The 25,209-nt window shown below is 45.8% G+C and overlaps 1 protein-coding gene across 2 annotated transcripts in view; it reads left to right on the forward strand.

Annotated features, from left to right (window-relative positions):
- XPNPEP3 (X-prolyl aminopeptidase 3) overlaps window positions 1–25,209 on the forward strand; it is a 653,628-nt gene that overhangs the window by 307,377 nt on the left and 321,042 nt on the right. For both annotated transcript variants that reach the window (XM_069654420.1, XM_069654421.1), the window contains one exon: window positions 21,277–21,479. In XM_069654420.1, coding sequence (XP_069510521.1) covers window positions 21,277–21,479 — 203 coding nt within the window. The remainder of the gene's footprint in view (window positions 1–21,276; window positions 21,480–25,209) is intronic.

Below are 25,209 nucleotides of genomic sequence, written 5' to 3' on the forward strand. Positions count from 1 at the left end.
CAGGATGGCGGTGTGCGAGCCCATCAAACTTCCAGCCTGGTACAACCTACTGTCCCAGCACCAAGGTCAAACAGTGCATCAGCAACCCAACTCAATGAACCTGGCAGCATGGCTCCTGAGGTCATAGAGTCTGGACATCTCAATTTACCACAGAGGTGTATGGACATCCTAAAGGAATCTAGGAAACCAAACACAAGGCACTGTTACTTTGACAAGTGGAAGAGATTTGTTATCTGGTGCCAGAGTAGACAAATCAACCCAGTTGATTGCACTCCTTCCACTATTGTTACATACATGCTCCACCTGCTAGATGCAGGATTGGTTTTTAACTCACTGAAAGTACACCTGGCAGCTCTGTCGGCATACACCACTTCCCATAACAAGGTCTCGTGGTGGAAGGTACCAGTAGTTAAAGCCTTCATGGAAGGAGTAAAGAGACTTCACCCTCCTATTTCGAACCCACCACCAGGGTGGGACCTTAATGTGGTGCTATCTAAGCTCATGGGCCCCCCTTTCGAGCCCATGCATAAAAGCAGTCTCAAACACCTGACTTATAAAACGGCCTTCTTAGTAGCTATTACTTCTATAAGAAGGGTCAGTGAAATTCAGGCTCTGTCAGTGCATGATCCCTTCTTTACTGTCCATAAAGACAAACTGGTTTTACGCACACACCCTAGGTTCTCACCTAAGTTTATATCTAAATTCCACGTAAACCAGTCCATCGAGCTTCCGTCTTTCTTCCAGGACCCTCAAAGCTTGGCTGAGGTGAAACTACACACCCTAGATGTGCCTAGGGCGGTCCTCTATTATGTAAATAAAACTAGACCGCTAAGGAAAACATATCAACTGTTTGTCTCCGTAGCTACAGGCAGAGAGGGGGATCGCGTCTCTAAAGGTGCCATCTCGAAGTGGATTATTAACTGTATCCAGCTGTGTTACTCACTCTCTGAAAGAACTCTGCCTTTCACGCCAAGAGCCCACTCTACTAGAAGCATTGGGGCCACTCTGGCTTTCATTGCAAATGTACCCCTTGACACCATTTGCAAAGCAGATACTTGGAGCTCTATTCACACTTTTACTCAGCATTACTGCATTGACACCCATTCCAAGGCAGATACACAAGTGGGACAAGCGGTTCTAAGACACTTATTTGCTCATGACCCTTCTCACATCCCACCTCCTTCTTCAGGTACTGCTTGCTAATCTATGCACAGCATGTGATCTAAGCAGAGTCCACAAGCCTCAGAAGGGATACGTTACTCACCGTAATCGTATTTCTGATGCTTGTATCTGCTTAGATTCACATGCGACCCACCCTTCCTCCCCTCTGAGAGAAGGCGCATGGTTGCTTGTAGTCTTACCTTTCTATCTATCTGCTTGGATTATCTGTACTCACGCTACTCCTCTTGCTACCTCATGTCAGAAAAAATACAATCTGAGGATCCTAGACGCGTGAGGGATCTTGGGTACAGTGGACGTCGCACTAGGGATAGTATTACTGGCACGCCCTGTGTCGATGCCCATTTTCGAGTTTCGAAAAACAAACTGTAATACTCTGCAGCTGCCACTAGATGTCGGCCTATGCACAGCATGTGATCTAAGCAGATACAAGCATCAGAAATATGATTACGGTGAGTGATGTATCATATATATACATATATATATATATAGCCTTGTCATGAGTCAATTTGAGAGACTGTTGCAGAGACAGATATATCCATTATCCGTATTATTCTGCCATTCGTATGCATTTGCTAGAGAAATAGGCTGTTATATGAAGAGACATGTTTAGACATATGTTATTATGTATGCAATTAGACGCATGGATGTGCACTTAGTACACATTGAGTCCATTATTTAGCGCTTGGGTTGAGTGAGTGAATGTTGTTAAGCACAATAGAGAATCCATGTAGCTGGCTCTGAAGCCATTTCACAGAGAGACACTGGGAGCTGTTTGTTCCGCGAGTTACATTGGTGCATGGAATGTCAACCGTTTCTTGGCAGAAGGTCGTAACTCTTGGCCTAGCAGAAGAAATGAGACAGGCATGGCTTTATCAGGCCCTTGGCCTGCTCGCCGACAGAAAGGTGGGAGGCAGTGAGGAGTGCTTTGCGCGCACACAGATAGAGGGATTTCAGTGGAGAGATGGGAGGATGGTATGTTTTCGGAACACACACAGAGAGGAGAAGGCCATAGGACATGTACAAGATATGCTCTGAAATGTCACGATGACTAGAACACGCTGGACTAGAGAGAGTACAAGATTGACGTAACAGACCTTTAGGTGCTGTCTGCTTTTAGAAATGCTGGTTTGACAGAAAGAGTGACGTGATTTGACACTATAACTGGGAGCCTGAAATGAAGAGTAAGGAGAGGTGTTTTTGGAGAGAAGCTTTGGGTGAAGCAGAAGTATTTTGGGAGAGAGAGTTCGAGATCGATCTGGCAGAGAGTTGGCATGAGACCAGACCACTGAGGGTTCAAGGAGAGAGGCCCTTTTCGAGGCTGTGCAGGGACCGGCTGGCAGAAGGGAGCTGGAGAGGAGAGAGATGGGATCTTGGGAAGCTTGCCCATGCAAAGGGGAGAATGGTTCTAGGCCTAACTGATTGACTGGCTTGTTGGGACATGGGGGATTTGCACATACATTAGATGGGGTGTTCACATACTGAGGGAAGAGGAGCTTCATCAGAAGAGATTGCCTTAATGGAGAGAGAGCTGATGTGCGATGTGTGGTGATGGGAATGAGAGATGCTGACGTTATTAGCATTTGCTGCTTAGATTAGAATGGTAATGGGTTGCTATGCACAGAATTTGCATTATATTTAGAACCCTTGCAGAGAGGGTTGCAGATTCGGGTTTTGCTAGAAGTGCTCATCATACCTTGCTGTGTATGAATAAATTTATTCCATTGTTATAATTGAGACTGACGTGTGTTTTCATTTGTGTCCATTGTTATCTTATTTCTCGTGTCTATTTCTTAGTGTTTGGTTTGTCGTGTATGTCCTATTTGCAGTAACACAGTAATACAGTGCACAACCGCCCTGAGATATACTTGCGGGGGGCCAAAGTGGTCCACCCCCCCTGAGGTAGAGTTGCAGTTTGACAGGCTCTTAAACTTCAGGGACAGAGATGCCCTTCTGCAAATGGCGAGGGCGACGGGCCCGATCACGTACAATGGCTCCCGTATTGGTTTCTTCCCCGACTACACGAGGGAGATGCAAAGAGCGCGACAATCCTAAGACTCCATTAAGCGAAAGCTACTCTCCAGTGATATGAAGTATGCTCTCTTCTTCCCCTTGCAACTGAAAGTGTACCACGGAACAAAGCCACTCTTCTTTGGCACACCACAGGAGGCATTGGAGGGGTATGAAACTAGCATCCAACCATTAACGGCCCGCAAGCCGTGACGGGATATTCAGGCTCAAGAGGCGGAACTGATGTCGTCCTCGGCCCTGTTTTTAGAGAATCCTCCAACCCTAGAAGATGCCAGCAGGACCCCAGATCAGGGGGAGGAAGGATGAACCGGGAGTGACGGGAGGTGCAGGGTGCAGACCGCCGGCGCAGCACAAGAGGGTGCCTTTCTCAATCATTTTTTTTTAAAATGCATTTGCATTCATTCATTACAAACCGTTTTGCAAAATAAATGTACATAGTCCTCACATATCCATCCTTTAAGTTAATTCATGAAAGCAGTTAAATCAGCAAGGGAATGGGAGGGGCCAAAAGAAGACCACAAAGAAAAAGAAAAGACGGGCAATCACATTGTTCTCAAGTCACATGTGATGGTCTTTGGGGCTACCAACACTAAACTGAACAACATCTGTGTCCTAAGATACCCGTACGGCAGTATCTCATTCATAAATTATATTATTGCAAGAACCACCAACACCTTTTCTCCACCTAAGGCAAATGCCCACCAAGCGTTCGCGCACATATTTAAAGCCTTTAGATGTTGGCTGAAATGTTTAGTTCTGATTTCAGTCAGTCCCGTACAAAACAGTAGTAAGTGTTTTACAGTTTCTACTCTGTTCTTTCTTGTGCAAAAACATTTGTTGTCCTATGATGTTTTCAGTAGCAATCTTGACACAATTATTTCATTTGATAGAGATTTAGTCTAAACCACAGAAATTGGTTTCTGTGATATATAGATGGAAACATAGTCAGATATTTGGGTAGAGTGCCAAGTGCCCTTGTTTCGTTGGCCGTCATCAGATGTAACTTATAGGCTGACACATCATTTAAGGCCTGGATCCAGTCATACTCCCCCCAATTTCATTTAAGTTTAGATTGGTAGGTGTTCAGGTTTTTTTCAGTGGACTGAAGTTCGCTGTTTGGCTAGTATTCCTTCGACCCACTCTTTGAGCGCCCTGTTGTTGCCCTTCTCAATTTCTTTGCGGATCAGCTCCATAATAGGTGTGTTGGGTGAAAAGAGGCTCTTCTTGTATAATGCCAGTTGCCTCCACTCCACAATAGTTTTCAAAAATTGTAGCCCTAGTTCTTTTCTCAGTATTTGGATAGGCAGAGACCTCTGCACTCGCAGGACTCTTTCCAAAAGATCACCTCTAAAATTGGCCAGATTTTATTTGGAATCCTCTGTGTTACATCTGAGCCATATGTTAATGTTGGCACCACTTTTGATTTGTAGAAGTCCACAACAGGAATCATCGAAAACCTAGCACATTTTTTGTTCAGTATTGTTGCTTCAGTTGCCAAGGATTTAGCATTCAGACGCAGGGAATCAGTGACCGGGGCTTCACTGTTGTCTGAATACCCCAACTCGTTCAATTCGTTTGTGGTCCATTTTCCACTCAGAATTTGATAATTTCTCAGTTATTGAACAGCTAACAGACCCACTGGGAAGGTTTGTGTTGATCTAGGGGGAGCTGTGGGGAGCCATATGAGGAATTGTAGCGGTGTATGCCACCCCTCCACCCCCACGTGTAGTTTGCTTAACGACCTTCAGAAACTTATAGTGCAGTGGGGAAGCAGAGGTATGGATCCTGGGGCAAGACTTTAATGATGTAATGGACACCGGTTTGGATAGGTCGCACATGGGTAGAAGAAATACAGAGCTTCCCACCAGACTCTGCTCTTTTGCTCAAACCCTGGGTTGGTTGGATGCCTGGAGACACTTGCATGTGGTGGAGGTTGGGTACTCTTTCTTTTCTGAGGCCCACTCTACTTTCTCTAGATTGAACTACCTTTTTACTCTGCTGGCTGACGGCTGCAGACTGATCTCAGTGAAATTCTTGGCCAGGGGGATCTCGGACCATTCCCCGTTGCTAGTCAGGCTTGAGGGTTGGCACGAGAAACCTGTGCCCGTATGGAGGCTGAACTCGTATTATTTGAGGTTCCCTGATTTCACTGAGACTCTAGCGCACACCACACAGGAATACTTCTCGATCAATGAGGGCACTGTGGGTAGCCCGGTTAGGAACGTTCTCAGGGGGGAGGCGATTTTGTTGGTCGCAGTACACCGGAAAAAACATGCATTGGCGATAGGGGAGGCGGAGGTGGAAGCAGCCTCAGAGAAGGCAGTAACAGAATTGGTGGCATCTGGGTCAATGGCAGATCAGCTTAAGCTGAAGACAGCACAGGAAACACTTCGGAACCTAGACTTCGATAATGCAAAGTAGACCCACTTTCTCAAATGTAGCCAGATACATGAATCGGGGGATAAGGCAAGAAAGTTGCTTGCATGGCTGGAGCTTAATGAGCAGGGAAGTAGCTATGTGAGAGCCCTAAAGAGCGGCACTGGTGAAGTCCTGACAAGGGATGTGGATATTGCACAGGTGTTCGTGGGGTACTAGGTTTCCCTCTACAGGGCCCTGTACAGTTGGCTGTAGGATAGTGAACCACAGGGAATATATTCAGTACTTCTCCCGCAGTTATCTGCATAGCCTGCGGGAGGTGCTAGATGCAGATATCTTAGAGGAGAAAATTGCTGCAGCAATCGCCCAACTACTATCTGAAAAGGCCACAGGCCCGAATGGCTTCCCTGTGGAATTCTTGAAGAAACTGGGTGGTGCGGTGGTTGGGCCTCTCCACTGGCTATTTTTGCAGAGCAGGAGGGAGAGTATATTGCAGAGGGAACAAATAGTGGTGATCCCAAAGCCAGACAAGCCACTGGATTGTTGTGCCTCTTATAGGCCAATCTCGCCAATCAACAGGGAGGCAAAAATCCTGGCAAGGGTTCTCACAAACCGATTGCTGCAAGTTATAGGGTGCCTAGTTCACCCGGACCAGTGCGGGTTTATGCCAACTAAGTCTACTCGCATGAATTTGCAAATGGTACAATTGGCGTTGTGCCAGGCTAATAAAATTTCAGGTCCGATAACACTACTGTCAGTGGACTTTTAAAAAGCATTTGATTCAGTGCACTTGGACTCGCTATTGGGAACTACGGAAAACATGGGATATTGGGTAATTTTCTGAGCTGGGTGCGCCTACTGTATGTATAAGTCACCGTTGGCGGAAGTGCGGGTCAATGGGGTCTGCTCGAGGATTTTTCCCCTGTGGAGGAGCACGAGGCAGGGTTCCCCCCCCCTCCGCTCTTCACATTGACAGTGAGGCTTAGGACAAGTACAGAGTGGGTGGGCTTCAGGAGGCCCTGGGGAGGTGAGGAGAGGATTTCTCTATACGCAGATGACCTTCTGATATATATGGGCAACCCGTCAGTGTCCTGTCCCGAGGTGACGAAGATATTAAGCGACCACCAGGTTTAAGGAAACCATGGTATCAACAGTAAGATGACAGACACAAGTGATCACAGTTCAAGGGTGTTTATTGACTTAAAAAGGGTTTGGAAAATGTCCATCTAATCCTAAATCTACAGATGGGAGCAAGCTACGACCATCAAATAATAACGCAGTCCTAGTGGTGTCTTGTCAAAATAAAAGAACCTATACTAAAAGAAATATTGCCAATCCTTACCTCTAAATGCAACAAAATGTGAAAGGGGTATGAAATGCAAAAAGGGAACAGTGTCCAAAATAATATGTCAGAATGGTAGAGCAATAAAGTTCCCTTCCCCACGTTTTCAGCACTGGGTAAGGTAGAGCACTTGCGCTCTATAGCACACACTGACTTCTCTTAGCATGACGAGGCAGTCTGTAAGGCACAGAAGGACCTTCTAGGACAGTCTCTTAACAGCACAAATAGTCTCTCGCTCGAAGAAAGTTTTGTTCAACAAAAAAAATCTAACACCTTAATGTTCTCTTCCTTTCGCTTATAGCACATATTGGGTGGATCATCTACCGCGGGGTCTCCCTCAGCCGGGCTTAGACTCCCTTCGCCTTCAAAGACATCTTAGGCCCCCCTCATTAGGGCTCAGACCTTCCTTTCACTGATCGTAATGTCCTTTAACTTGGGTAACTTCAATACTATATGCTTGTCACTGTGGCAGGCTCCCCTTGACCAGGCGCAAGCCTATCTTTCATTTGCTTGGGTATTTCTTGGGATCGAAGACTTTCGATTCTGCTAGTGATTTTTCTTAGACCCTCGCAGGACCACTTCGATTTTCTATCCAATCTCAAAAGTTCTATTTGCAGTGTACCCTCCTGGCAGAGGTCTTTCAACTGGACACCCACGTGGTTCCGGACCACTCTATCATGTAAAAAAGAGGTCTTTCTTCCTGTTTTCCCCAATATTCTACTTTTATCTGGATCACTGCACTTCCGGTTTCACCAAACTATCATCAGTGACTTTCTCGCCACTGGCAAGCTTTGTTCAAAATAGATCAGTCTTACACAAGTTCTCTCAACTCACCGGCTGCCTGCAGATAGGTCTCACTCTCCATGCCACAGCCTCTCTCTCTCTCTCTCTCTCTCGCTCTGAATCGGCATCTTGGCTTCACGTTCTTCTCCAGTTTCTCAAGGCTTCTTTTTATGCACTCTGGCTTTCTGGGTCCTCTCTGTGTTCCCGACTTCTCCCCAAAAGTTATTAGGGTTCTCCCTCTGTCGTGGTCAGACCCCTCCTTAGTGATTTGCACAAAGGTCTCCCTCAGCCGTGCACAGACCCCTCTCAGTTTTCACAAAGAACCAGTTTTGGACTTCCAGTCCCAGAATGCATTGTGGTGTATTTTGCTTCCTTTTCAAAGCTCCCCAAAACGGCATTCCATGGCTTTGGGAGCTGCAGGAGTTTCAATGGGGATGTGTATTGAGGTCAGGCTCTCACTGTCGGCCCCTCAGAGACCTGGGGTTGCCTGCTTGGCCCAGGGGAGGAGCTCTGGTGTGGCACCACCAGGAGACCCCAGCAGCCCCTGGTTTTGCCTCCTGGAGGTACAGTTCCCTCTCCACACTGCAGCCTCCCCTGTGTTCAAAGGTCCAGTGTCTGGACGTTTTCCTCCTCCTCCTCCAGGTCTGCCAGGGTCTCTGCAGCTCACTTGGTGTCATGGTCCTGGGGTCAGGGGCACAGGCATGCAGAGGACACATGCACAGGAGGCCTGGGTGGACACTGTCCTGGCGCCTTTGGCTCCAGGCTCATGAACAAAAGTAAACAAGAACATGCATTTAACACCAAAAAGCTTTTATTATGGACATAGCACTTCAGATGCATTAACCTTGAACATTCCATCCATTAAGCAGGATGCATTAACCTTGAACATTCCACCATTAAGCAGCCCCAAGTGCAATCTTGGGTGTGGCTGGTAATGGATTGCCTTTGCATGTGCTCACTCTCTAGGAGTGGCAGGGTGTGGCTAGTAAGCCGGCCCTAATGGGCGTGCCCACGATCTCAGCTATATAAGCTGCCCCGATCCTCAAGACAGACGCTTAGAGTTATTCTGCACTTGCAAGCAGCCTAACGCTCACCGTCGCCTGAGGTCAGACTTACCTTTGAAGATCCTGCTTCCTGGACATCCTGCTTCCTGCCAGCATACTTGCCAACTGGGGGAAGCTGTTCTTACCTGTACATTTCTTCGGCGAACCAAGTATTGATCTTTACACTTTTTGGAACATTGAAATCTACATCTTGGCACTGCAGCACGACGCGCTCCATCGTCGACAGCAGCGCCTGTAAGGAAAAACAGAAGACAAGGTTAGACATTGAAAAAACAGTCAGTTTAAGGCTGCGCTTCGCCATACTTCGCGCTTTTCCTTAAACCGTCACTTACCTGCTGTCGAACATTGTGGTAGCATCCATCTGGCCGCGTCTCACAGCTGCATTGAGGCCGCATTTCCATCTAGGGGGAGACAACAGAAGAGAGACATTATTGCGGGCATAAATAGGAATAACATATAAAGACATTAAACAGAACGAACAGCATCACAAGAGCTCAAGAAAGACTTACCTATCATAAGGAAAAGCATAGTCGCGGCTGGACTGGACTAATCATTATCCGGGATCAGTGAAGGAACTAGATACCATTCGATGCGCCCCTGCCAGAAGTAGCAGGACAGAGAGCTTATCTTCCATAATTCACAGGTGAGCTTTATGGGCTGGCATATGCTCACAGAAACCATATTTTGGGGTGAAGGGTTTGAGAGGTACAACAATCACAGATTGATGCACTAACACACTTATCTCCATGCAGGAGTATCACCACGTACCACCGCTCACAGCTTTACTATTGTGGGAGAGGCCTGAAGGGGGTGATTCAAGTTCAGGGAGGGCTGCAACCGTGCCCCAACGCCTCTGCAGAGACCAGGTGAGCGTAACACTTGGTCGTCCTCAAAATGCTGTTTCTGGCTGCTGCTTTTATAGTCCCAGCTATAGGTGGTTTGAGTCTGGTGTGAGTAGTTGCTGACCTCATTATTGGGACAACATGGAGACTGCCCAGAAGAATCCATTGCTCATAAATTCCTATGAGTAATCCTTGTGACTCCCATCTGCCTCTTCTTCGTCCCAGTTCTTGTGAATTTCAATAGGGGAATGGGATTATGGGAATTGTGGTGTTCTACAATAAAAGTAGAAGGATGTGGATTTTTGGCAGGAAAAGGACTCTGAATGTAGGGTTTTAGAAAAGTGGATTTTGAGGAAAGAGGGCTAAAACTCATGTTGTAATTTAGGCATGGTCTTTGTTTTTCCTGATTGTTTCGCCTTTTCCTTACAGAAAGGTACTGTGGTATGATGGGACTCTGTTTACATTATCCCCCGACAACTGAGGGGATGTCGGGTAGGGGTGTATCGGAACAGGAGGAATAACATGTCTCGCGGAGGGCGCATCTCCAATAGTCCCCAAGCACCCCCTGCCCAGGTGATCCTCCTTCGCTTGTCTGCCCCCAGATTTGGGATCCAAGATCGTTGGCCCTCCCCTGGGCACCTGAACAAAGGATCCTCTGGAATAACCTGGGAGAAACGCCTCAGGTTTCTCACACAGGGCACCAGTGGCCTTAAGGTCAACTGGCAGAAGTCGATCCTCTTCCCCATACAAGGCAGAGATGCGGCTCTCCGACAGGATTGCTCATACCAGATATCCACGACTGGCTTCCGTTACTTGGGAATCCAATTGGGCGAACATCTCTCGAGGTTTCTTGACCTTAACTTATGCCCAATAGTTGATAGGTTCAAGTCCGATGTGGTGCACTGGCAGTCCCTTCCTCTTAGGCTGATGGGCAAAGCGACCCTTTTCAAAATGATAACCTAGCCCAAGTTTCTTTACGTATTGCAGAACGCCCCACTCCAAGTCTGTAGGTGGGTGTTTGAGGGGATATATGGGGCTCTCGGGGAACTACTATGAAGGGACAAACAAGTTTGTATTGCCTTGAAAACTCTTCACGGTCTGTCTGAGAGGGGTTGGGGGGAATTGGCCTGCCCTGTCTGCGACAGTAGCGCTGGGCGGCGTTGTTGGAATCCTGAACAACTGGCTGCATGGAAACCCTGAGTTGCCTTACATTGCATCTGAGCGGGGATGGATGGATGGATGGGGAGAGGGCCCTGGTGTAGGTCCTGTGGGTGGGGAGGGGGTGCTCCCGCTTATGTTGAAACACGTGCAGGAGGTATGGATTGAGGCACACAGGCATATTGGCTGGAAGGGAGGCAGACTCCGAGTCCACCTCTATGGAGCAACTTTCATTTTCCTTAACTCCTCAAGATGGGTCACTTCCGGCACTGGGGGGTTAATGGAATTCTGCATCTGTCGGATGTGGTACAGGAGGACTGCTTTCTTGCCTTTGAATCGTTGCAGGAACTATTCGCCCCACGCGGGGAAGAATGCTTTAGATATATACAGCTATCAAATGCAATGAGAGCCCAGTTCCCTGTTCTGAGTGAAATAAGAAGACCAAATATGCGCTTAACAAGAAAACAATAAATTCCACAGAGCTCCCCACTGGAGGTGAACCTATTTGCAGGGCGGATTGAGATGAAAGTCACGTCTATGTTGTATCAAGTCATTTTGCTCTTGGTGCTCAGGAAATGTCCCACCTTAGGGAAAATGGGAGGGGGACCAAGGCCCCATGGAGCCAGAGGAGTGGGTGGAGGCCCTGATGTTGCCACGGGAGATGGGTATATCCACCAGGCACCGCCTCATACAGTATAAGATTCTGCATCAGTTTTATTACTACTGTCTTAAATTATTTGTGTTGGGGGCGAACAGACAACGATAATTGCTCAAGATGTGGGTGACCGGGATGCACGTTCTTTCACACCGTATGGGAGTGCCCGCAGATTCAATTATTGTGGGGGAAATGTATATGCAACTTGTCCAGGGTAATGAATCTGGAGGTGCCCAGAGACCCGAAAAGTGCACTATTTGGTGAGAGGAGGAGTTCACTAAGCACGAGAAGGTCTTTGTGGCCAATTAACAAAGTCATACTGTTGGAAGGGGCCGTCAGCAGCGTGAGAGTGTGCATTCGAGAATACGGTGCAGCTTGACAGTCATCCATACACGTTGAGAGATCCTTTCCTTTATTCTGAGCGGCGAGCAGTCAGCAGTGTGCAGCGAGCAAGTGAGCGAGTCCAGACTGTTTGTGTCCCGTGCCTCGGTCTGAGGTTTGACAAAAAGAGCCACGTAAGAAGTAAGAAACAAAGTAAAACAAACAAGTAAGACTAGCCCATATAACGTGAGATATATGGTGAGAGCGGAGTGAGGAGACCGCCGGTAGATCCGTGCATCGAGCTCTGAGTCTCGAGGAAACGCGTGTCAAGGAGGCAAAGCGGCGAGGTGTCGAGTTCTCTAGCAGCCTTGTGACAGCTTGTGATGGGAGTTAGTAATAGAGCTGAACTCTGCCGACCACTCTGCTTCTATTAATCTAACTTCGTATCTTCCAAGAAAATTAAATCGGCAAACTAATAAGTTGCTGTCTCATTGTTGAATAGTGAAGCGAGCTTTAATTTTGCTTAAAAAACAAAAAAATCTGATTCTATTCAACAAAGTATCTGGGACTATCTGTCAAGTGTCACAGGCCGCCCAGGGTGTTCCTGTTGCCATTGGCTGCATAGGTGGGGACTGCGGGTAATTCCTTTGACTCACGCGGTCTTGCTAGGCAGCAATTGACTTACTGTAAACGTCTGGTGGGCGGTGCCTGTACCGCGAGCAGTGGTCATATTGTGATTCACTGTGGAATTGTGTGGCAGGCCAGAACATTGTTCAAGACATTTTTAGATTCTTCTACTTAAGGGTCTGCCAGCGTGTTTTTATGTTTTTACTGCCCCAGGCCACATTGGTGGGGACTGCGGGTACTACCTTTGACCTACGTGGTTCTGTTAGGCAGCAACTACCTTCTTGTAACGTAGCGCAGAGCGGCACCTTGACCGTGGAACCCACAGTGCTCCCGCCTTGATTTTGTGAGCCTTGAAGCTGAAGCAGTGGATTTGGAGCACTGCCTCTGACTGACTGTCTATCTGTGTCCACCCTTTCCTAAGGCACCTCACTCCATTGTGAGGAAGTGCAAGACCTGCAATGTGAGCTGGGGCCATTAGCCACAACAGGGAGACCACACTTGGACTAAGGCTGGTGAATTTGCAATAGCACTGTGGGAAAGGGTGCCATGAAGGCCCAGTTGGGGGTCTGCTATTACCGCAATACTTAGGAGTGCTCAGGGGTGCGGCCGAGAGTGCACCCTACCGCAATAAACTGATCTAGCTTGCCGTCGGGGAAAAAACCCACACAAAGTAAATATAATCTGCGTAAGACAAGGCAACAACTAGATGCTGATGCCTTGCAGAGTAAGGAGACGGGCATCTTAAAGGAAAACCAGAAGAAGAATGCCAAGAAGACCATCCTCCCTGGACAAGGAACAATTACTGGCTTCTTTCCCCCGAATCCCATTCCAGAAATTAATTCCACGATTATTGAGAAATCGGTACTGCAGGATGTAGGTGGAAGAGACCCTACGAGTTCCGCAAACTATGACGACATTGATAACAATTTGTTGTTAGAACTATGCCCGAGCATACAGAGAGGGATGACTCCATGGATCCCCAGGTTGTCTGGAGACAACGGTTTGACCAGGGAAACAATCCATTGGCATCACCTGTTAGTGCTCTGGGTCATTGAGTTCCTACAAGTAGATTGTCTGCCTCCCCAAGCATGGTAATGGTCTCTTTGGAGGATGCGCCGTGCACGGAGGAAGAAGATTTCATCTCTCCGTTCCCGGGGGCAAATGAAATAGCAGAGATTCAATCTTCAGTGGCTTCCCTACTATTTGCTCTAAAGATACTGCTCCAAATGACAGGGCGTATTTTAGCAAACACTAATTCACGGACTACGGTCCGGGTACATGTAAATGCTGAGGAAGTGGAGGCTAAAGTTGATCTGTCTGAAGCCATTGTTATTGCAGAGGAGATCAATAATATTCAAGATAATGAAGCCTCTGTAATTATGGACCAGAGTAAGGTGGTCTTCTACTCCCGAAAGCAGGTTAAAATGGCGAGGAAGGCCCAAGAGACCAGGAAAACCATCACGCCGGCCTTGGTAGAGGGAGAATCAGCGATAGTTGGTAACCGCTCAAAGAAAGTAAAAAAAAAGGGTGGACAGAGCCAAGAAAAAGAAGAACTCTGGAGATGGTTGTTTGACCAGCTGGTTGATTACCGATCAAGATGCAAGAAAGAACGGCACAAAGAGGTGGAGCGACCAGGGAGGGATGAGCAGAGGGTAGAGGAAGGACGGATATCCACCTCAGAAGAAATGGAACAGGTAGCAGAGTAGGAGCAATTTGAGAGGGAAGAGAAAATTGAGGAGGAAAGACCAGCTTTGAGCCCTGAGAAATCGCCCCTACGCATGCAAACCACTAACGGAGTCAGTAATCCATCAATGAAATCGGGGGAAAGGTTGGGACTGTTATCACAGCCAATAGGATCTGTCTGATTAAGAACCTTTATGAAGACGTAAACACAGATGGCTTCCCCACTCTAAGTTCTTGATCCGATTGCACTCAGTACCTGAACTACGTGTTTTGAAGTCTGATGACTTCCAGTTTGTGGAGCCACTGAAAGGCCCGAATCCCTGTGTCTCCGCTCTGCATTATAAATTCTTATCTACCGCCCAGATGATCAGGAAATATCGGGATGAGTTGTGGGCAGTTGATGATGAAATCGATGCAGATCTGGAGGAAATTGACCCCAGTTTCGAATATGAGGATGCAAGTGGCCCGGCAAAAGCGGTGGACTGTCCCATTGTACCCAAGGGAAAGAAGGTGGAAGTGGTAGATGTCCAACTTGTGTTAAAATGGCTGGCGGTATCCCTACCTGAAGTGCTAACTAATCATTGAAATGTATCACTTCTATCCTGGAACTGCAGAGGGTTTGCACATCTTTTGTCCATGCAGGGTTCTGTAAACGTTGTTTTAAACAGTCTCGTATGTCTTCAAGAGACTTGGGCAATGGACACCCTGATGCTAGATGGCTGTGTGAACTATCAATGTTTGCTAAGCGGGGTGACAAAGGGAGACACTTTGGAGGGCTGCTGATAGGGGTGGCTAGCTTCTTGACTTCGAGATGGATTTTCTGCAATCTAGAGAGCAATTTGATGGCAGTAGAGATTGTATATGGACGCGAGGGAAAAGGGGAAACACTATTGCTGGTAAATTTATATAATCCTCCCCAAGCTTTAAGTGCTGTACTGCAAGAAGCTCTCCATGAGCTATTAGCCTCCTGGTCAATCATATTTGGAAACACCGCAGTGGTTGTCGTGGGTGATTTTAATTGCCACATGGCTGGTGAGGGAGGGAGTTACCCAAAGTTAAGGGAGAAACGCTTATTGACTCATACTAAAATTGATGCTGGGCCGCGATGGGTCCATTTGTTTGAAGAATGAGACTTAGAAACGCTGAACGGTTATACTTTGAGTGATCGTCCTTGTAGGCATAAGTGGTCCAATGGGTCTTCTTTTAGTACACTAGATTATATATTTGTGTCCAAAAATGCTACTGGGTGTTGAGGATATGATAGTCACTCCAAATAAATGGAGTGACCATTCAGCACTCCTGTGTGTGTTAAGTGTCCCACATGGAGATCCTGAGAAAAGTAGTTTGGGTACAGTGTGTGTTGACAAAGCAGGAACAAGCATAAATAAGGTGGTCTGCCAAGAACATAAATCAAGGGGCCGATGCTCTTGTGATTGAGAGATGGCCGTATTGACCAGATTTTAAAATCATGTCCATCAATCTAATAGAAAATTGGATTACTGTTTTTTCTAGCATGCATACATCTGCCCCTACACGGCAGATCAGACCTGAAGGCGAGATACCCCCTTTTAACAAAATGATTAGAGACGCTAAGAGAGTCCTTAGAAGGGACTTGCGTGTCGGCAAGAATAAACTGGGCCTTGCAGATGAACTAGGGGTGGCCGTTTGGAAAATCAAAATTAAATACAGAGCTTATATCAAGAACATACGATATGCGGAAAGAATTCAGGCCCATCAGAAATTAGTACAGACCATCTGCGCTAAAAAGACTTGCAGCATTTGGTCTCTGCTAGGTGAAGCTAGGGCGACTGTTAAGGGTCAACTGGTTAATCCTATGAATGCAGTGGAATGGGAAAAATTCTTGGGGAATTGTAATGTCATCATGTTGACTGATGAGATTTATCCATCAATAGCTACAATACCAACCGTACCCTTTGATATATCTTACACGGCCATAATCAGTAAAATAAAGACTCTAAAATCATCTAGAGCTCCGGGACCTAATGGTCTGGCTAACATAGTAATCAAAAGTCAGCCCGAATTCTGAGCCGGTTTACTGGCCATACTGTTTGAGAAGATTATGGCACAGGGGAAGATTCCTAGTTCTTGGCAGACTGCCGTGTTAATCCCCGTCTTTAAAAAAAGAAATCAGCTCGACCCGAATAATTAAAGATGACTGTCTATGCTGGATACGACAGGCAAATGATTTGCGTCTTTACTACTCAATGAGCTGCAGATATGAGTCGACAAGGCTAACATTTTGCCTAAATTGCAATGCGGTTTCAGAAGAGGCTACTCAACTTCCCACAATTTTATGGTCATGAATCTACTGAGATCTAGGGCCCGTAGAAGGGGTGAACCACTGTTGTATGCGCTATTCATCGACTTCAAAGCGGCCTTTGACTCCGTCCCTATTGAACGGTTATGGTCTAAATTAGCCACCCTGGGTTGTCCTGCTGGCTTATTGCATTACCTTAGACTGCTCCACTTTAACACCTCAGTTAGGTTGAAATGAGATCAAGAGGGGCATTTGACTAGAAAAGTGCAGCAGAATAGGGGGTTAAACAGGGTTGTGTCACCGCCCCACTGGTGTATAACCTTTATGTCCATGACATACCGGTGGCTATAGATGCTGCTAACTATTGTCTTCCAAAAATTGGGGAGGCTGTCTGTTCTGTCTTGGCATATGCAGATGACTTGGTCATCTTTGATCATACCATCAGTGGACTGCGTAGATCTGCCACAGCGCTTTGGGAATACGCCTCTTGTAATGGTGTTACCATTAACCTGGATAAAACAAAGGTTTTGAGATTTACCAGTAAGAGTTTCTCGTGTCAACCTCATGGTGGGCAACGTCATGATCTCCTACGAGCCACACTATCGCTATTTGGGAATAGACTTTGAGCCCAGTGGTGAATATGTGGCGTGTAAACATTTCTGTATTACGCGTGCAGCGCAAGTAACAGCTTTAATTGCCAGTTTTACAAATAAGCAGGGGGGCTTTACGCTATGGGGTACGCGCCAACTTTATATGCAAGTATTTATCCCTATATTGACCTATGGCCTAGAAGCACTTTTTGATATAGGTCTTGGATGGCTACAGGTCATCGAGGGGAAATTTTGGCGGCGTGTCCTATGGCCATTATACGTTTGGAATTGGGAGTGCCCTCACGGTATGCCACTATCATGAAAGAGACTAGGGTTTTTTCTGAAGATATGTAGTGGAATAGACAATCCACTACTAACAACAGTATACCAGGAATTATGTAAGAAACTGAACCCCTGCTCTCCGTCTGTTAAGATGACAAAATATCTATCTGATATTGGCTGGGCCTGGCGGGGAGAGGGGAGAGGTGTACTCACCTTTGGTACACAAGGCACTGAATAAGCGTGTTGAAATGTGGGATTGGTTGGAGAACTTTGCCCACTTCAGCACGCTGAAAATTATCAGTTTGTACAATATAGGTTATATTCTTTCATGAAACCATAGGCTTATCTCAATCTCTGCCCCTCTAAAAGGTTGCAACGCTTTATACTGCTACTCCGCTTCCAACCTTGATGGTCACGGGTAGTAGAGAGCATATCCCAAGGGACCAACGGATTTGTAGGGTATGTAAAGCAGACAATGAACTAGAAACAGCTAGACATTTACTAAACCAATGTGGTTGCATGATGGATGTAATCCACCATTGTATTGGGAATTATATCCATGACCTGGCAACAATCAGTGACTCAACCTTTTGGCACCACTGCATCAATTCCGAGAGCCTGCGGACGTTGACAGCCTTTTTACAACATCTGGCTAAGGATTGAAGAAATGTTGGGTATCAAGATTTGAATAGCAACTGGAAAACAGTGTGTGGCTCATAATACTATAGACTCTTGCTTATGCTGTGTGAAGTGGTAAACTAAGGTCTTATCTGCCAATTGACTAGAGGTTGAATAGACTCCCGCCCTGACCCTCTCTGATTTGACATCAGCACATCAATTGGTGATGCTCAGTGTTCTGATGTGCTGTTGATCGTTGCTTTCTATTTTTATTTTTTTTATTTTATTTCATGCTCATTTGTACAAACAAGGTGGAAGGTTAATTCTGGTATGTTTATTGATTATTTGTTTTCTATGTATACCATTTTCACTTTATATTTTCATATTTGCACTTCTGTTCTCTTATCGGTATCTGACTTTCCCATCATTATAAACGTTACATCTGGATGTGATATGTATCTTTTAGAATTGCTTGTTAACTGTATTTTTATGCTCTACTGTATGTTATATGCTATTTGTTTTTAGGTATTTTCTACTATATGTATATGTTTAAATTTAGATTATGTGTAAAGTTTATTAAGTAAACTGTATCACATTAAATAAATAATTATTATTAAGAAAGTCATCGTCGTACAGTGGGGGTCACTGGAACGCCCTCGGATGGCCAGTTGGGCTGCCGAGATGGACATGTGTATGACCTTCGAACGTCACGTGTATAATGCAAGGGGGTGTCCGACGAAGTTTATGAAGGTTGGGGGGGGGGAAATGGTGGTGGTGGGTATGATATGATATGGCATTTGTAACGCGCCTATACACAAGTGTTTCAAGTGTAATGGGCAGGTGGAGATGTTGAATGCTGCCGTGTTTGTCACACCAGAGTTCCATAAAATGCCCAGCAACTTTATTTTTGGTTAACTGCTCAAAGCTATTTATTCTGCCTTTCTTTCTGTTTCTTGTTATGGAAAATAATACATGTTTTATCAAAAGAAAATTACTCGTGCAGTGTTGTGGATCAGCCAGACTCAGAGAAACAGTGTGTTTTTTTTCTTTATTTTCATCATTTTGTATGTAATATAACAATATCAGCAAACATGTCGGGTAGCCCAGAGCATGAGGGCCAGTAGTACTCAACGCACATCCGCAAAGTATGTATTTTGGTCGGTTACCACAGCAAACCCCTCAGTAAATACACTTTGCAACAATCCTGGGTGAGAGAACAAAACACAACACTTAAGTTGTACACAATGATTAACAATATTGACAATGTGTGTCCAGCGTGAGACTATCCCCCCAGAATAGTATTTCATAGCTTGAACTTGCTGCGAACCTCCAAATGCTGGACACAATAATACCCTGACTAAGCCTCATTTAATGTTCGTGTCACTCTTTCCTTTGTCCCTAGGATGGAACCCGGGAGCTCCTCTGTGTGAGTTGCCCGGATGCCAGAACAAATACTTTTTATGTTCCACGCAGTTTTTTTGCTGATTGTATTCAAATCAGCCCTATTTTTAATAGTCTCAGGTGAAAGTTTGAGATTCCGTTCGGCTTAGCGCCTGCCACTAACCTCTCCTTATCCCTCAGGTCTGTCAGACGGACGACTAGTGTCAGGCCTCCACCCTCACCACTCTTAGAAACTCCATCCCGATTTAATTTTGGAGCACTTCATATACATATATATATATATATATATATATATATAATAATTGGATCCTCATCTGAATGTAAACCTCGCTTTTCCATTAACCAGACGGCCACAAACAATGCAAGTTCTATCACCTGCAATCCCGGGGGAGAGTTCCGTTTCCCTTATTTCGCTTTGCTGCATCAACACTAGCGATCATCGCCAGAAACCAAGTGTGCTGCCGTTCAAAATCCATGGTCTTGATCCCCAGGGATCCCGTCCTGTTAAAATGATGCGGACGTTCAGTTTATCAAGTTTGCTTTCTAGTCGTGTGATTTTGTTCAATTATGTCTTGGACAGAGAGGACGCTTCAGCCAGGGGCCGATCTCTCGGATGGTTTCTGTGACGATCTTCTCTTTCTCGGGGTAACCAAATTTGAATTCATGTTCTTGTTTTTTAAAAAAAAAAAATGTTTAATGTCCACCGTTGCTCACTCAATAGAAATGTCCAATAAACCCAGATGTGCAGAATCGTCTAGGGCCTTCCGACTTCTATTGTTTTAATATAATGGATGGCTTCGTCAGCATTACTTGGCGAGTGCAAAACCAGAGACAGTCCAAGCTGTTTTCTTCCACAGTTCTCAAAGGCACAGAAAGCAATCGAGGACCCAACCTTACAAGGTCCAACAATGTGATGTGTCTACCACCTTGAATCTTTCAAGGCCTTCTCTCCGGTGGACTGGCACAGCAATTTCACCACATCAGTCTCTACTGGGTGTCGGCATCCAACTGCAGAGCAAGCAGGCACCCCTGCACCAGGATCACTGCTTCCACTCCCCTTTCAGAGGTCCAGTTCAAGAGAGACTCCAGCCACTCACAGGGCATGTGTCCAACAGTGACAGAAGGCGCTCCCCTGTAACCCCCACAGTAGGGAGGGGCCCTCGCTTCACACAGCTTTACCCTGCCACCACTCCATCTAGGTCTACCGCAACAGCAGCAGACTCCACCTTGCTTTCTTAGAAAAAACAAGATGTGCAAGAGAGCAAATACAAGGTTCAATGGGATCTACTACCCATTGTCAGTTGGACACTGCCCTCAGCCTTCGGGTGCTTTGTTATAATAAAAGGAAACCTCTTTGTTTATTCAGTATTTTGAAATTCGAAAAGTTTTGTTTTCTATATTTTCCATGCGGCCTTCTTGGCATTCATGTTTTTCTATGTTTTCAGTAGTTAGCATTTGGAATTTCTCATGCAACACAACTCTGACACAACGTTAATGGAACCAGCAGGTGGGAACCAATGGCTCAGTGGTTCACAGTCTAGGGCTTGCTCGAATAGTCCCAATGTGCAGTGTTGACTATATGAACAGCTGGGCAGAAATATGCAATAGTTCAATTTCTAAGCTTGTGATGGATGATGATTTGCAAACCTAAAAAGACACCAGTATGGCATTTTAAATGAGAGTTTATGCATGACTTTGAGTTTCGGTAGCCCCCCCCCCACAGGAGTGCCACATGTTAGCAGATTCACGACACGTGGCACCTCCTTGCTTGGGATGGGAGTGCTATGTAGCTCCTGGAAACTGAGAGCATGATGCTCTCAGTGATGTGGTGAGGGCTGGGAATGCTCATGATGTAATCTAGCTCCTCTGAAAGTGGAATGACATATTACTTTTACGTGAAGTGATACAATGCTCTTATGTGACCCATTGTAGCCAGGCATAAGAGTGGTGCTGGGGGAGGAAATGGGGCAGCTAATACATTACCTAACCCTGAAGCATCTCATCTTCCTTCAGTGACAGCAGTCCTCTCTTTTGCATCTCTTTAAGATGAGTCAGTCACTCTTTGGTATGACTCAGTGAATCCATCCCACCCAGGACTGCATTGGGGTCTTCTGCATCCCTTGGTGGAATCAAGGGCCAAGAGTCGGAACAAGGTGCGGTCCATTCGTCATCTTATCCAGAATCTTCGACTGGTTAAGTCTAAGGCTGAGGTGGAGTTGATGAAGATTGCAGGAAAAATCTCCTCCCAGGTATGTCATGAGAGGGCACCCCCTCCGACTGTACATAAGCGCTCATGGATCCTATCATTTGTTAGTTATAGGTTCTTCGCCCTGGCAGGTTCTCCATTTCCTCATACCATCGTTGTTATCCATACTTTTCCATTTTGGCCTTTCTGTTACTTTTATTGATGGGATAACAGATGTAAGGTCTCTTTGGAGTCGGATACATTGTTGCACTTTTTGGAAGTCTGCAGATGAAGGCAGTAGTAGTTAAATAATAGTATGTTTATTGTAAGCATTCCATAAACTATGCATTGCACACGGATTCGATGAAAATGTATGTTTTATCAAGCTTATTTATCTAAGGTTAAAATCTAGCTGCAATCGGAAAAGAAGATATTTGATGGCCCTGGTTTTTGATTCCTCAGAACCAGTCTGCACCAAACTTTCCAAAAGAACGTGTTGACTACCCTAAACAATGATGCCAAGTTCCAAGACGATAAATCTAGATGGAGGGGATTTAATGTTTGCTTTCCCAGTCAAACCTCCCTAAACAGTATTATTTTTCTTTACAATAGGCTAGCCCAAGCATTTATTTTACTGCAAGTTGTTTTAAACCTTACAATATATTTATAAAGCATATTATTGCTCTATTATCACAGACCAATCACATTTGATTACTGGTTATCTGAGATGCACGAACATCTTGAAGACATTTCTCATTTGATGTGCTTTGGAAGGAATTGATCCTTAACTGCGATATTAAAGTCAGCGCTTGGAAATCCATTTTTTTTTCTTCTTCAAATTAGTTTTATTAAAGAATAGTCATGACTGAATTATAGCCACATACAGTTACACGCACTTGATACACTGCTCACCTTGACAAGTTTTTGGATGTTTGTTTCCCCCCCTTTATAACAAAATTAACAAAATCACCCCAACAACGCCCGATTACTCTCCCTCATCCTCCCCCTCATGCGTGCAACTAGGCTCCTAGGGGTTGAGAGCACCATGGTCGCGGGAGCTTGCGCACGGCTGCGGCCTGTTATAGCGCTTCCCTTGTTTGATTCAGAGTCTATCTACATTCGCCAGGTTTCCACTGTTTCCGCTCTGGGGTCCGCTGTGTGGGTCATTGTCAACCCTTTAGCTCCCGTTCCCTGCCCCATAACTCTGCCCTTTTTGCGCCTGTTCCTCTTCAGGTTCCATTTTCTCTCCGGGTCGTATCTTTCTAAGAACAGAGGCGGTTTGGCCCTGTATTTGTCTGGTGAGATGCTCCATTCTATATATGTCGAGGGCCTTGGCCACCCACTGCTTTTCGCTGGGAAGGTCTGCCCTTTTCCAGCCACTTGCGATGCCGGCTCTAGCGCTAGTAGCAAGTAGTGTGGCATACGCGGGAGCCTGGACCAATTCCCTTCTACTACCTCTATCCCGAATAACACCAGGAGGGGGCTCAGTTCCCTGTCCACCCCGTCCAGGTCGTTACCCATCCCAGAATTTCTTTCTAATATTTCTGCACTCTTTTGCAGGCCCACCACATGTGGCAATAATCTACTCTCAGCCCACATTTCCTCCAGCAATGGGGTTCTGATCCCATGTACATCTGAGAAAATCTCACTGGGTCCCACTGCCACCTGTATAGGAGTTTTATCCCAGGAAGCTTTGACTGGCAAGCCACTGATGTATGGTGTGCATTTTCACATAACCTTTGCCACTGCACATGTTCCATCTCAATTTCCATATCCCTTTCCCATATCCCTTTCCCATTTCCTCCTGTGCACCCCTGTGTCCTCCCGGCACCTCCAATAGGGCGTGGTATAGGTCAGATGTGAGTCCCATTCCCAGAGTCCTAGTACCTTCTCTGTGCTTGTCAGGTCCCTTTGTAGGTCTTCTTTCCAAATCTCTGACATCAGCACCCCTTTAAATTGCAGGTATTTAAGTACCAAGATCGTACCCCCCCAGGATTTCTTCCAACTCCCTCAGTTTGATAAACGTGTCTTTCTTAAGGACCTGTCCACTCTCTCAACTCCTCCTTCGAACCAGTCCTGGAACCTTTCTTGTCCGAGGATGCGGTCCCTAATGGGTGGTGCCCTATGTCACTTGGGGGCGAGGGCCAGATAGTTACCCACCTCATTTCTTTCTAGATTCTCCAGAGGGACCAGAGAGGGCCCAGGATCTTGTGCGCCCTTACCTTTCGTGGGGCGGCTCTCGCGGTCTCCACAGCCATTCCCCAAGTGTGACTGGACGGAATAGGTGGTTCTCTATGTCCACCCACTGCTTTTGCTTGTCTCCTCGTAAGTGGGGGACCAAAGCTCTAAACTGGGCTGCCCTGTAGTACGTGCGTATTTCCGGTAGCCCTACTCCTCCCTTTTCCTTATGTTGTAGCAGTTGTCTATAGCCCACTCTGTTTCTTTCCCTGCCAGAGTAATCTCTGGGTCTTCCTTTTAAGTTTGCCGAAGTGTATGTCCGGCAGTTCTATCGGCAACGCCTGATATAGGTATAAAACTCTGGGGAGGAGGACCATCTTGAGCGCATTCAGACACCCTAGCCATGAGATGGTGAGTATCGACCAGGTGTCTAGCTCCCCAAAGAAACGGTGCAATGGGGGAGGGGGCAGTTTATTGCCTATAATTTATCCAATTCTCTGGGTACATGCCCTGGACTGGGGTGATGATGCACAAGTGAGAAAGTGATGCATTAGCTCCTCTAAAGCTACCATTCATTTAGTGCTGGCCTATTAGACCTCCTGGCCCTTGTAAAAAAAATGTGGAGAACCTTGATGGCTTCCTTAGTAGCAAGGGGAGTAAATATAAGGAAATGCTCATATTCTGGTTAGATGACCAGACCAAACCAGACTCGAAAGAACTATGGGATTTATTGAATATCCAGTCTTCACAACCCTCGCATATTAAAAGCCATTGCTTAGATGTTATTATTAAAACAAGAGGTGAACATGCCATCATGAAGGATATTGTGCCAGTTTACTGGTCTGATCACTTTCAGAAGTTTTTTTCATCGAGCCTTCTCAATTGGGCTAAAACAAATACCAAGGATATAGTGGCTACACATTCTCGGAAAGCTAAGGATTTGGATAAAATCACTGGCAATTAAATTACTGGGGCTCTTGCCTCTATTGATCCCGCACTTTCATGCAATGATTTTTTCACAGCTGGAGCATCACTTTTGGGAACTATTTGTAACAAAATGGCCACGTTAAAACCCAAGACCAAAAAAGTTTCTGAAACTTGGTTGTCACAGAACCTGCGTCGTTTGTTTAAACTAGTTAGCAGGACCAATCAGATTTGGCAAAGGAAGCCAACTTTGGGGAACACAATTCAAGTTAAGAATACATTACGGGAATATAAGTTGGCTATCTTTATGGCTAAGAAAGACTTCTTGGGTAAGAAATTGAAAAACTGCCAGTAATTGTTTTCTATTGTATCTAAATTCTGCAATACAAACTGCAAAGCAGCACTGCTTGATTCTTCTGTGGTGCAGGCTAATATTTTTAATTCCTTTTTTGTGTATTAGATCGAACGGATAAGGGCCCATATTGAGCAGGCGGCTATTACAAATCTGCCTGTGGCCCTGCACAACCAACCAGTAGGCAAGTCGGATGATCTACAGAATCAGATGTTAGCGCCCATTTTTGAGTTTCATCCGGTTGCTGAAGATGATATATTCCAACTTATTAGGACTCTTAAACCCACCATTGATTGCTTATCCACCCTGCCGGCTTATGCAGCAAAGAGAATGGTGCAGC

The sequence above is a fragment of the Ambystoma mexicanum genome, chromosome 3q (assembly GCF_040938575.1).
Source record: "Ambystoma mexicanum isolate Mex_15411 chromosome 3q, UKY_AmexF1_1, whole genome shotgun sequence".
NCBI lineage: Eukaryota > Metazoa > Chordata > Amphibia > Caudata > Ambystomatidae > Ambystoma > Ambystoma mexicanum.